Genomic DNA, 13,025 nt, shown 5'->3' with positions numbered 1-13,025 from the left:
GGACCAAGTTTATCTTTCATTTGCCCATCCATGTATTCAATAGTCTCTCGAATGGTCTTTATGTGCCCACAGCCTTCTCCCTGCAGCCCCTCGCCTGCTCAGTAGCATCCACTGCCCTCCTCTGCTCTCTCTGCATCTGTCAAAGCCTGCTCTCAGGAAAGAGGCTGACAAATCCATTCACACTGATAGCAGCTTAATGTGTTCTCTCTCCCAGGAATATTAACAATTTAACAGGGAACAAAGGAAAGAAGCCGGATGTTGGGATTCCAGCATCCACCAGGGGTGTCCCTGAGATCCCACAACAAAGACTGGCCTCGCCCCCCAGGACGCCAGCATGGCGCCCTCCCTGCACCCACCGCCATCCACATGGACACCCAACCCTCCCCATGTGGAGAGCAGGCTCACAGCTGGGACCTCCCCACCGCAGCTCAGCACCCGGCCGTCCAGAGCCCCCTGTGCCAGCTCCAGCCACGCCTGCTCCCCAGGCAGCCACCCCCTTGCCCACTATCTGTGACCAAGCTGAGGGGCTGAGGAGGGAGTCAGAGGAAAGGAGAGGTGAAAGCCTTTCCATTCCCTTTATTCCCCCACAGTCTGGCCTAAACCCCCTGCCAGGAGCCAAGATCCAACAGTATATTCAGGCTGCAGCTGCCACTGGTCATGTGAGCCCATTGCTAGGTTACAGGGACCCAAAAATAAATCTTTCCCAACCAGATTAGAAACTGGGGGCCTTGGATGAACCAGGCTCAAAAGAGTGACAGGAACACCCACAGTGCATGTGCAGGCCAGGCCTGCTATGAGACGGGGGAGTCTTCCCCATGCTGCCCACACACCCCCATCCATCAGCTGGGGCTCAATGCTGGATCCCCAAAGAAAAATTCCCAGAGAGCTGCTGGGCCTTTGATAATTGCACAATAAATAGGTCTCCAGGGAGAGTGGCCCTTCCTCACTAGCATCAGGGGCTGCTTGGGCAATAGCCCTCTGCCTGTTCTTACCATCCAACCTCCTCAGCATCAGCCTGCTCCTCCACGTGCCCCACCCCACCCCCGGTGTACCTAAAAAGCGCCATTAACATTAACGGTTTGCCCTGTGGCTTGAGGGCCGATCTGTACCAGTTGCCCTTTTCCAGACTTGGGGAGGGAGGGAGATCTAGCAGTAGCCCTAGAACAAGGCACTTTCACAGGAGAAATTTCACAACAATTTTCTGAGTTAGTTTTAATAACTCCACTTATACACGTGGAAACTGAGGCTCAGAGAGGTTAAGTGACTTTCTCAGAGCCACACAGCTGGGCAGCTGGGATTTAAATCCCAGATCTCTATTTACTGAGTCTGGGGTTAGGAAAAGGAAGAGGACAGGGAAGCACAGCAAAGGAAAGTGAGGGTCCCTGAAAACCCTTCCCTGGAGCCTGATAACTGGACACTTTACTTACCCTGAGTCGGGAGTGTTTTCTCTCCCTGCTGCCCTCCTCCACATCCTCTGAGTCAGGCCACAGCTGACTCAGCCCACATGCCTCCTTCTTCATGGCTTTGCACTCTGTCACCTTCTCTGGTCTAGGACCTAGATGGTGCTTAGGCCTGAGGGGGATCATGTACAAATTCCCACTAATCATTACCCCTCTACTTCAGAACCCCCAGCTGGAGTCAGAAGAGCAGAGCTGCAAGGGTCATAGGAGGTCAGGTAACTATTTTACAGATGATTAGACCCAGAGACAGGAAGTAAGTTGCCCAAGGCTACACAGCTAGAGGGTGAAGGAGAAATGACCAGAATCTAAGTCTCCAGATTTCTATCCCCCCTTTTTTTTGCTTGTCACTCAGGATAGCTGGAGGTCTGTCATACCTGGTGCTGGGGCAAACCTGAACTTTCCCCAATACCAGGCTCCCTTCCTCAACCTACCACATCTCCAAGGCCCTCCCACCTGCCTGTTCTCTTCACTAAAGTGTTCCTCCTCCCCAGGCAAGGGTCCAAGGAGGCCCAGCCACCCCACTCACCTCCCCGTACAGTCCTTGCCTCCCTGTCCTGAGCACACTCCCATCATCACCTGAAGCCTCAGAGCATCCCATTCCCACCTCCTGTAGCTCCCAGCAGCCCAAACTGCAGGCTTCATGTCACTCGATTCAAGAATGTTTACTGAGCACTTTCTATATGCAAAGCTCGGTTTAGGGGGTAAGAGAAATGGTACGAAGGTGAAACAAATATAAACATTGCCCTCTTGGTGCTTACAATCTAGAATGGAGATGAAGCAGGTTATAACCTTCAAAGGAGAGTCAAAGTGCCATGGAGATTCAAAGGAAAAAGTTAGCCCACTCCCTCAGGAAATATGGGAAGGCTTCCTGAAGGAAGTGGCATGGGTCTTAAAGGAGGGGTAGGATTTAAACTGTAAGTAGTTGAAAGAGGAGAGGAGGAGAGCAGTTCAGGTAGAAGGAGCAGGTCTAGCAAAAATGTGGAGACGAGCAGGTTTATGGAGACAGGGCACGATAAGTTGTCCAGTTTGACTGAAAACTAATCAGGGAAACATAGGGCCACAGATGTGCCCATCTCTGGTCTTTTAGTGAGTCAGTTGACAAGTATTTACTGAATCCACAAGTTCCAGAGTGAGGGGATGAACTCAAGGCTGGGAATTTTCCTTAGCATTCAGGCCTAGAGAGAGGAGAAAAAACACATAGGTCATCAAGGAGATAGTGCCTGTGACCATATGACAGAGTGAACTCAGGGCCGTCAGAGATGAAGTGATGTAGAGACCAAATGATACCCATGAGTCCCAGGTGGGGCTCTCCCTCGGGACCTGCATGTCCATTCTGTGGGGGAGGTGAAGGATGGAGCGGTAACTTGAGTGCCTGGAAATTCTCCCTTCTAGATTCATGGTGTCATAAGAAGCTGCCCAGAATGATCTGCAGGGACAGGGCACCCTGGACCACGCAGCTGCTCATTCCGAAGCGGGCTGCCCAGCTGCCCAGCTCATTGTCAGGTCCTGGGCTCTGACCTAAGACCAAAGAGTTGAGCTGGGTTTCCCAACCTGGGGTCCACAAAGCACTCCCAGCAGTGCCTGGTCTCTGACTCTAGGGGGCGCCCCTGCTCTACATCTCTGGAACAGTCTCCCTAAGCAACGTGTACTCAGCCCCGCCCGCCCAACTGAGCCCTAGAGTAACCTGACCCTTCCTTCTCCAGGCTGGGCACAGCTGGGCACAGCTGAGCACAGGGATACGGGCCCTATGGCCTCTTTGCCAGACAGTGTTCTTTCCTCCAAAGTCCTCTCCCTGCATTCGTGACCCACAGGACCCCCCCACACCCCATCCAACTCTCATGTCCCCACGGCCAAGGAAGGTCCAGACTCCCAGACCCAGTGCTCCTTAAGGCTGGAGAGATGGACTGTGAGTGGCCCCTTGGGGTGGGGGTGGGGCCGATGGTCAGCCCTCCATCACCTACCTGAGGACTCTGTTGCAGAATGGTGTGTGAAAGCTTAGTCTTTCAGATGCCCTAGCCTGGAAGGGTAGGCCTGGAGGGTCAAAATCAGCCCTGGGGGTGGGGGACCCTGGGCTGGAGAGAAGACACCAACTGCTACATTTCAGGGCCTCTAGGCCGCCCTGACAGTCAGAAACCACAAGAGGGAAGTGTTGGCCACAGAGCTGCAAAGAGTTGATTGCGGTTTCCAGGTAGAGGCTTCTCACCTCCAAACCTCACCGGCTTTATCCCTCCTGGGGCACTTGCTGACCTGTGGGACCCGAATTTTCACCTGACCTCCCACAATCTTGGCTTGGAGGACCAGGCAAGAGGGCCAAGGCTCCCAAGAGAAAATCCCTCCTACTCCTAGGAGTTGGGTAGGAAGAGATGAGCAGGCTGGCATCCTGGAAGGAGCACTGAACTCAGAGTCCAGAGGTTGCACCTGCATAAGTGAGCAGTGCACTTGGGGCTACTCTCCTCGCTTCTCTGAGCCCAAGCTCCAAATGAGGATTGGACTAGACGTGTATATGCTCTCTAAGGTCCTTTGCAGCTCTCGATTTTGAGTCTGAGTCACAGCTGCTGTCCTCAAGTGGCTTCTCTCTCCAGGACCCTGGCAGCTTGAGAGATTCAGGCCCTGGGGGTAAGGGGCTGGGTGCAGGAAATAGCAGTGGGCACATCTGCTCTCCACAAACCAGGTCATTCCTATGGGAATTACAGTCAGAAAGAGATTCAGTCCTAGGACTGGGAAGGGACCCAAGAGGGGATAACCAGCATCAGCTGGGCCCCAGAAAGACCCCTCTAAAGGGCTCCATCTGAATGGTTTGTGTGTGACTGTGTGAATGGTAGGAGGGCTGGAGGCTGGCTGAACAGTGTCCCCTCCCAGACCTAGGCTACCCAAAAACCATGGGGCCAGATTGGACAGCCCCAAAGTGGAGGCTGCAGAAAGCCTAGACCCCTAACCCTGGCCTTTTCACTTCAAACCCCACAACAGTCACCTTCTGCCCTTCTCCCCACATTGCTCTGACTCCTGCTTCCAGCCCATACCCTCATCCCCCAAAAGCAAAGCTCAAAGTTTGAATCTAGGAGAGGGTCCCTGCCTGACCTTCCCGTCTCTGGACTCCCGGCCCACCCCCTATCCCTCCAGACCAGCTCTGTTCCCTGTGCCTCTTTGTCCCCAGGCAGTGTCTCCTGACTCCTGTCATTTCACACCAGGCCCCTGGACACACTCTCCCCAAGCACCTCAGCTTCCTGATGGGGCATCTGATCGGACACCTGGGGCCTGACCCCACTCAGCACAGGGTGTGTCCTGCTACTTGTATCCCAGCTTCTCTTTCTTCCCTGATGGCCCCATTTCTACCTTTTCTGTCTCTTTTAGGCTTCCCTCGTTTTATCTCTCTCATCTGCTCTCCCTAGCCTGTTCTCAGAACTCTCCAAGTCTCAGAGCCTCTTTGCCCTGGGCCTCTGCTCCCCCGCCTCTCTGTTTCTTTGCCTCAGTGTACACCTTTCCTTTCCCATCTCTCTCTCCACCCTCACTTCCTCCTCTGCAGTGAGTACATTGAGAATCTGATCCATCCCTCTCTGGACTGAGGGTATAAATAGCAGAGGGAGGCTGGGCTAGGAGCCAAACTTGCTACCAGCCTCTTCCTTGCAGCCACAGGCTTAGGCAACCAGGACCAGTAGTGGGGAGGGTCCTGGGCAGGGTCTCCGGGGCAGGGAGTTAGAGAGTTGGAATTGAAGGCCACTGTACAGAGTGGCAGACCCAGACAGAGAGGATGTGACAGGAAGCTGGGGGTCTGGAGCTTCACGTGTAGGCCAGGTCCTCCCCACCAGCCTATCCACCCCTACTGGTTATGGAGTCCGTACTTCTGCTGCTAGAGAAGGAGCTCTGGGTCAGAAGATTCCCCAGGGCCACTCGATGGCCCTGCCCCCTCCTCCAGGGCACAGATGCGTGGGCACAGGTGGCTGCCAGCAGACAGCAGCTGGGGACTGGAGTGGAAGTGGTGCCCTCAGGAAACAGGCCACACTCTCACCCCAGCCAGCTCCCTGGCCTAATTAGAGACTGGAATGGGCATTGATCGTCCCTGAGCTCATTATGTCACAGCTGGGGAACAGCTGGCCAGTTTTTTCCAGGCCATTAGCTGCACCATGAAGTGGAGACAGGGAGGGGGCATGCCAGCAGGATCAATACCCCGTCTGTCTGTGGGGGGAAGCGCCTAGTGGCTGCCTCCTTCCGTGCTCCAGGCTGTGCTTCTCTCCGGGGCTGCCTGCCTGTGAGCCGAGCTCCTTGGAATTCATACACAAAGCTCAGCTCCTTCCAGCCTGGAGGCTGGAGAGACAGACTCTGACCTGACCCTGATCTGGCCTGCGGGGACCCTCTGAGTCTTCTCTCTCAGGGGATTAGAAGGACAAGAAAGAGGTTCAGGTTACCCATGCTGGTCTCCGAGGAGACCTTAAAAGTCCAGCTCCTCCCACCCTCGCAGCAAGTTGACACCTAAAGCAGCTGTTTCTGCTGGCCTGGGGCCCACCTGTCTTTGCCCCTGGGCTTAGCCGGGTTCGGTTTCCTGCGGGGTGGGGAGATGGGAGGGGATGCTCCAAAACTTGGGGAACGGCAGGTGGTAAAAGGAGGGAGGGAAGCAGGTCAGCTGGGTGGGACCTAAGGCAGGAGGAAAAGTGCCCACACGGCCTGACCCCAGGAGGCCCACTGTCAGAGGGGAGTTCAGCTTTATTTAATGAACTGGCTTTTTACTTATGGAGTTAGGAAGTGTCAAGACCTCCAGAATATCCCAAGCCACACTTCTCAGTTTACAGAAAGAGAAAGCAAACTCTAACTGCCTTAAGCTCTCTCTGCCTGGCTGACAACTATCAGGGCTTCACTCTGGTTCTCTCTGTTCCTTTCCTGTTTGTTCTGTATGAGTTCTAATGCAGCCCCGGGGACTCTCAGTCATACGTCCTCAGGCCACCAGTAGAGTTGTGGGAACCACCAGGCTCCCCTCCATCCTGCCTCTACGCCACTCCACCCCCAGCACCACCATGGGTCCAGCTGCTAGTTTCCTGAGCAGTTCCCCTACCCCGCTGAACAGAGGCCAGGATGTGCCGTGCCCTCTGCTCCCCAAACATCCTGCCCTAGCCTCTGTTTCCAGAATCAGCAGTGAACTGAGCCTGGGAGTCAGAGGCCTGAACTCCAGACTTGAGTTCCTGCTAGGCTTGAAGAGGCCGGCAGACTGGTTTAACTAGAAGGGCACAAAGGAGAGAGGGCCCCTAAAATGTACTCCTCGCGTCATGGATGAGGAAACTGTGTCTCAATGAGCAGAAGCGATTTGCTCAAGGACGCCCAGCTGGTGAGAGCAGATCTGAGACTGGGTTTGCCAACTCCCAGGTGATCAGTGTTGGTTCTACTCCACCACGGGGCCTTGGCTGTAAGTTCCAAAAGCCACTGATCAGTGTCTAGTGGATCACCCTTGACCCATCCAGCACATCCCAACAAATCCATCCCTAGCAAACCCAGAGTGCACCCTCTTTCTCAGGCCTCTCAGAGCCAATCAGAATGCAGGTTGGTCACCACTGCTGCCAGAAGCAGCCCCTTCTCCCGTGAGCCTCCATCAGGTCGGGAGCAACTGCTACCAAAGGGATCTGATCAAGCACAGACCGGCTGGGCTCTGCTGTGTCTGATGTTGATCCATCTGTCTGTCTGGGTCCAAGAGGTGCTGAGGGCAGAGGGCATCTGGTGATAACCTGGCCTTGCTGAACTTCCTCCAGCCTGACCCACAGGGATAGAGCGAACTGGAAGAAATTAAGTATTGCTCCTTCTGCCGGCATGGTGAGGAAAGAAATGTCTACATGGACTTGGAGATGACACAGCACCTGGCCCCAGCATCGAAAGGGCACACAAATGAGCTCCTGGGGCCAGCCTCCCCGGGGCCATTGTCAGGATGGCCTCGTGCTCGTTGTCTCGTCCTTGGACTCCAGAAGAGGGAATGACAGCCTTAAGCAGCAGGGGCTAAGATGCTGAACGCCTGTGGTTCTAGCCAGAACGTGGTGGCAAGACGGCCTGGAGAGAGAGCCCTAGCATAGGGTGCTTCAGGTGGGGCTCTTGTGGCAGAAGAGCTCTGAGAAGCCAAGGGCACAGGAACCAGCCCCCCGAGGCCGGAAAGGGAGCTAGAGAGGCACCAACGCTGAACCATCTCCTGTCAGAGTGTCCATGATGAGGAGAGTCCTGGCCGGGTGTCACGTGAGTGCCATTTACTAGCCTTGTAGACTGGGGCAAGGCCTGGTCTCTCTGATCATTAGACTTTCCTGATCTGTGACAAGATGCAGAGAGCAATATGTGCTTCACAGGTTGCTGCAGCTTTAAGGCTCACAGGGGGAATGTCTGTGAGAGGCTTCGGAAAATGTACAAAACAGGAATGATGATCTTCATTACCCCACACTGCTGTCTGTCGGCACCTCTACAGTGGGTGGCATTAGGACCCTGATTCCTAAGTTGCCAGAGGGTGGATTGTCTCACAACGTTGTGTACACAAGTTTTGTGGGGAATGACAGAAGCAAAGGGCGTTGCCTTCTAGAAGGGATTACCCAGGCCCCACCAGCAGATGTTCATGAATCTATAACAGCATCCATCAGTCCCCACAGGGTCCCTCTGCTCATGGAGAAGGCGCCTAACATCGAAGCATCCAGGATACGAGTGCACGCACAAGCACAAGCACACAAGGACCCAGGCAGACGCACCACGGAAATCCGTGGATTCGCCATCAACCGTCCCCCTTCCCAGGTGCTGGGCCTCCTCAGTTCTCAGTCCATTAAGGGAGTAATCTCTCTGAGGATAACAACGTTGCGATGGTAACTGGTTGAAGAACTAAGAGAAATGTCTGGACTGAAGGGACAATTTTGCATTCATTAGTTGTAGTTTTCTGGGAGAAAGATACTACTAATGATTTATAATTGGTATCATATTTTAGAACTTACAAAAGACTGTCACATTCATTACTATTTAAGCCACGTGGCACTCTTAGGAAACACATACTATTTGTTATCTGAGGCGCAGAGAGGTGAAGGGCCTTTCCTTGTCTTCATATTTCGTGATCTTGGTATTTTTGAAGAATATAATCCAGTTGTTTCGTAGAATGTCCCTCAATTTGGGTTTGGCTGATGGTGCCTTATGAGTGGATTCAGGTTATGCATTTTCGTCAGGAATGCTACAGAAATGATGCTGTGTTCTCGGTTCATCTCCAAAGAGACAAAAAATGTTGATTCATCCTGTTTCAAGGACGTTAACTTTTATCAGTTGGTTAGGATCATGTCAGCCAAGTTTCTCCACTGTAAATTCAATTATAAGTATCGTGTACTTATCAGTTAATAAGCATTTGTGGGGAGATACATTGAAACCACGTAAACACTGGGTTCCTCATCAAATTTTCACCCACAGGATTTAGCACTCATTGATGATTCTTGCCTAAATCATTTATTATTATGATGGTTGCCAAATGGTAATTTTCTAATTTTATCTCTTTTCTGTATTTATCAATTGGCATTCTAATATAAGGTAGTGCCTTCCCTTCTCACCACGTATTTATTCATATCTGTATTAACTCAACCATTCCTATTTTATGCAATGGGTTACTGTACTGAATACTAATGCCAAAATTATTTACTTTGATGCCTAAATTGTTCCAGACTTGGCCAGTGGGTATCCCTTCCATCTGGATTATGTATCCTTTTTTTTTTTTTTTTTTGCTGTACACGGGCCTCTCACTGCCGCGGCCTCTTCCACCGCGGAGCACAGGCTCCGGACGCGCAGGCCCAGCGGCCATGGCTCACGGGCCCAGCTGCTCCGCAGCACGTGGGATCCTCCTGGACCGGGGCACGAACCCGCGCCCCCCGCATCGGCAGGCGGACTCTCCACCACTGCGCCACCAGGGAAGCCCTGGATTATGTATCCTTTTGTTCCCATCATTCTTTGAACAATTCCTTACTTTCTAGCACAACAAGATGCTCTAGGTTCATCTAGTAATTTTTAGGCTGGTCAGTCCTGGTTCTTTTTAGTGGAAAATTTAGAAACAAAGATCAGAGTGATTGGTGTGTTCACTGCTATTCAGGTATCATTGCTTATAGGACCTTTAAATAGATGGAACTAGAAATATATATGTACACACACACACCACACACACACACACACACACACACACACACACACACACACACCCTTACACCTATTTATCTATGTTTAAAACATGGGTTCAAACTAATTACCCTAATTCTGATGGTTTATTTCCTTCCCATAAATGTAACTCCTTTCACTAACCGTGAGAAATATAGCTCCCGTTATCCTCAATATATTACCTATTTTCTCAAGTCCTCTCCTTGCAACCAATCTCCTAATCATATGAGATATCTTCTCTGCCCCAGGCTCAGCAAACATACTGGTTGCACTGGCCAAATTTTGACCCCAGTCTCACTGACCACACTAGCTATGCTGACTGAATCCTCCATCTATGTCAAAGGGAAAGAGGAGAGGAAGGGCACGTTCTATAATTTTTTGAAGGATTGCATTTATTTAAGTGTCTTCATCACATATTGAAATCAATTACACAGTCATTCAGACACATCCTATAACCTAAAGATATCTGTTCCAATAACAGAGCATCTTTAATGTTTCTAATAGAGTAATAGAGCCAGTATTTATGAAGTTATTTCTAGATTAATCTGAAAAACAGATTATAACATGTGTGTTCTTCATTCTGCATTTTTAAAAAAGTTACTTTCTATTTACTTACTTATTTATTGGCTGCATTGGGTCTTCGTTGCTGCGTGCAGGCTTTCTCTAGTTGCAGTGAGCAGGAACTGTTCTTCGTTGTGGTGCGCGGGCTTTTTTTGTTGTGGAGCACGGGCTCTAGAGCGCAGGCTCAGTAGTTGTGGCGCATGGGCTTAGTTGCTCCACAGCATGTGGGATCTTCCCAGACCAGGGATCAAACCTGTGTCCCCTGCATTGGCAGGCGGATTCTTAACCACTGAGCCACCAGAGAAGTCCCCATTCTGCATTTTTAAAGCTCTCTCATAATCTGTTTTCTTATTTTATATTCATTCTAACTTTGTAAAGATGACAAAGTAGAGATCCTTTGCCCTACTGATAAATTCAGGAAAACAATTTCAAAGAAGGTATGTCAGACTAGTTGTTTACCAAACCATTTGTTTTTACCTCCTGGGTGCAAGCTTGACTACATTTCCCAGCCTCCCCTGCAATCAGATGTGGTCATATGACTGAGTTCTGGCCGGTGTAATGTGGGCAGAAGTGATGAATGCCACTTCTAGACCCATAACACCTTCCACACAATTCTGCAGGCTCCAAGTCTCTTCCCCATCTGCTGACTGAATACAGAGAATCCATTAGAGGATTCCAAAGCCTGTAGCAGTTGGCTGAGCCACAAGATGGACAGTTCTAGGTCCCTGTATCACCCTGTGCAAGGCCATCAGCTGAACATCTGCATTAAACTCTTATGTGAATGTGATGTTGACTTGTATTGTGATAAGAAACTGAGACTTGGAGGTTATTAGTCACGTCAGTTAGCTCACTCTAACTAATACAGAAAGTAAATTAATTGCCAAAGTTTACCCTTTAGAAGTGATGAAGCATCACGTTGAATATGACCTTCTGATCCCTACCTGAGTGTTCTTCCCATCAGATCAGACCAAGTTAAATAACATTTTCCTCTTTAGCGCAAGCATGACACTAGACCAACATTTTATCCCTTCCCCTTTCCCAAGGGGACTGTGGCCCACATTTGCCGTTTCATGGATGCATCTTCAGCAGATGAAAACACCTGGTTTGCCTAACACCTGGCCTCTGACAGGAGACTTGCCCACCCTGTAGAGGTGAGTCTCCCCAGTGAAAGAGGACAGCCCTTCAATTTCCCACAAGTGGACTCTGGTTGGTGTGGCAGTGGTGACAAGGCCCGAAGTCTGGGGATGGTCTGAAAGGCTTGGGGACAAGTTGATTTCTTCCCCTGACACAGGAGGCCAGCAGCAGTTCCTGGTCACCTCTACATCCTGGCTATTCATAGGCTGACAGCTATGAATAGCTGTTCAGCATGTCAGCGCAGTCCAGGCTTTTAGAAACTTACATCTTCCTGAAGAGGACGTTCCTCACCTTCCTCCCTCCAGGCAAGACAATTTTTCAAGACCAAGAGAGTTAGAGAAATCAGATCAAGAAGGTGGGGAAGGGCTTCCCTGGTGGCGCAGTGGTTGAGAGTCCGCCTGCCGATGCAGGGGATGCGGGTTCGTGTCCCGGTCCGGGGAGATCCCACATGCCGCGGAGCGGCTGGGCCCGTGAGCCATGGCCGCTGAGCCTGTGCGTCTGGAGCCTGTGCTCCGCAACGGGAGAGGCCGCAACAGTGAGAGGCCCACATACCGCAAAAAAAAAAAAAAAAAAAAAAAAAAAAAAAAAAAGGTGGGGAAAATGGGGAACAATGCAATAATATGGGGGAAAGGAAACCTCAGGCTGGAGATGTGGACATGAGAAGCCTTGGGAGCTTTCTCAATATCTCGCTCTAAATTTCCGAGTAAAGTCACAAAGTCATATTTCTAGAGTTGGGCAAAGCCCCAAGGTTTGCCTAGCCTTCATTTCATAGAGAAATGCCTGACTGTCATTTCATAGAGAGGAAATTGAGGACCTGAGTAATTAAGGAGCATATCCAAGGTCACAGAGGTAGTCAGGGCTAGGACTAGACCCCAGAACAGTGCTCTTAGCACTTTTCTACTATGTTTGCAGGTCTGATGGGAACCACTCAGTTCAAGCAGTTGGAGAAGCAGATGTAATTAGGATACTAAGTGCTTGAGAGTGTGGTCTCTGAAGACACATCTCTCCATGACCTTGGCCAACCCCCAAGCCTCCCTGAAAGCCTTTCCCTGCTTCTATGAGAAGCCAGCTCCCATCACCCACCAGGGTCTGTCAAAATCTGTCTGGGGTGAGTCGCTCAATCGCAAGGTGAAGCAGGAGTGGGAACATCTCCACTTAGAACTCCAGAGTGTCTGGGAAGGGAAAGTGTCTCCAGACTGGAAAGGCATGGAAATTTCCCTGAACCCAGAAGCATGCTTGGAATAGTATCAACCTCTGCATCACCACTCCAGCCTGGCCTTGTTAGTGAGGCAAACTGCAATCAGGAGATAATTAGCTTGCTGTTATTTATTCCCTGCGTTAATCAGCAGCCCACTGCTTGCACAGTGGAGAGGGCTCCTGCCCCCAGAGCGGTGGCGGTGGGGGGGGGGGGGGGGGGAGAGGAGTCCTCAGGGACCTTTAGTTACCAGCCAGGAAACAAGTAGCCGAAGACAAAGGGCTGTGGAGATGAAAAGAGGGAGGAAGAACCCCGACTCCAGGACTCAGGCGCTGCTGGGTGCACAGTGCACAGATCCCTGGGGAGAGGCGGCTCAGGATTACCAGGAGCCCCGGTATACGCTCCGCTCCGTTTTGTTCTTGGGGTTGGGCTCTGGTCAATAAAGGGCGGCTGGCGTTCACCTCCCTGTTCTGCCTCACTGCAGTCAAATTGCCTTTTTCCAAGACGACTTTCAAAATAAGATGACATTTATCAAAGCCTGCTGA

The 13,025-nt window shown here is 51.2% G+C and overlaps 1 protein-coding gene across 1 annotated transcript in view; it reads right to left on the bottom strand.

Annotated features, from left to right (window-relative positions):
* GPR61 (G protein-coupled receptor 61) overlaps positions 1-13,025 on the bottom strand; it is a 30,713-nt gene that overhangs the window by 8,518 nt on the left and 9,170 nt on the right. Inside the window, 1 exon segment of the mRNA XM_032646550.1 lies at positions 1,428-1,555. Coding sequence (XP_032502441.1) covers positions 1,428-1,555 — 128 coding nt within the window.

The sequence above is a fragment of the Phocoena sinus genome, chromosome 1 (genome assembly GCF_008692025.1).
Source record: "Phocoena sinus isolate mPhoSin1 chromosome 1, mPhoSin1.pri, whole genome shotgun sequence".
Classification (NCBI taxonomy): Eukaryota; Metazoa; Chordata; class Mammalia; order Artiodactyla; family Phocoenidae; genus Phocoena; species Phocoena sinus.
The sequence above is the reverse complement of the archived record's forward strand: the minus strand, read 5'-3'. Positions and strand labels throughout refer to the sequence as shown.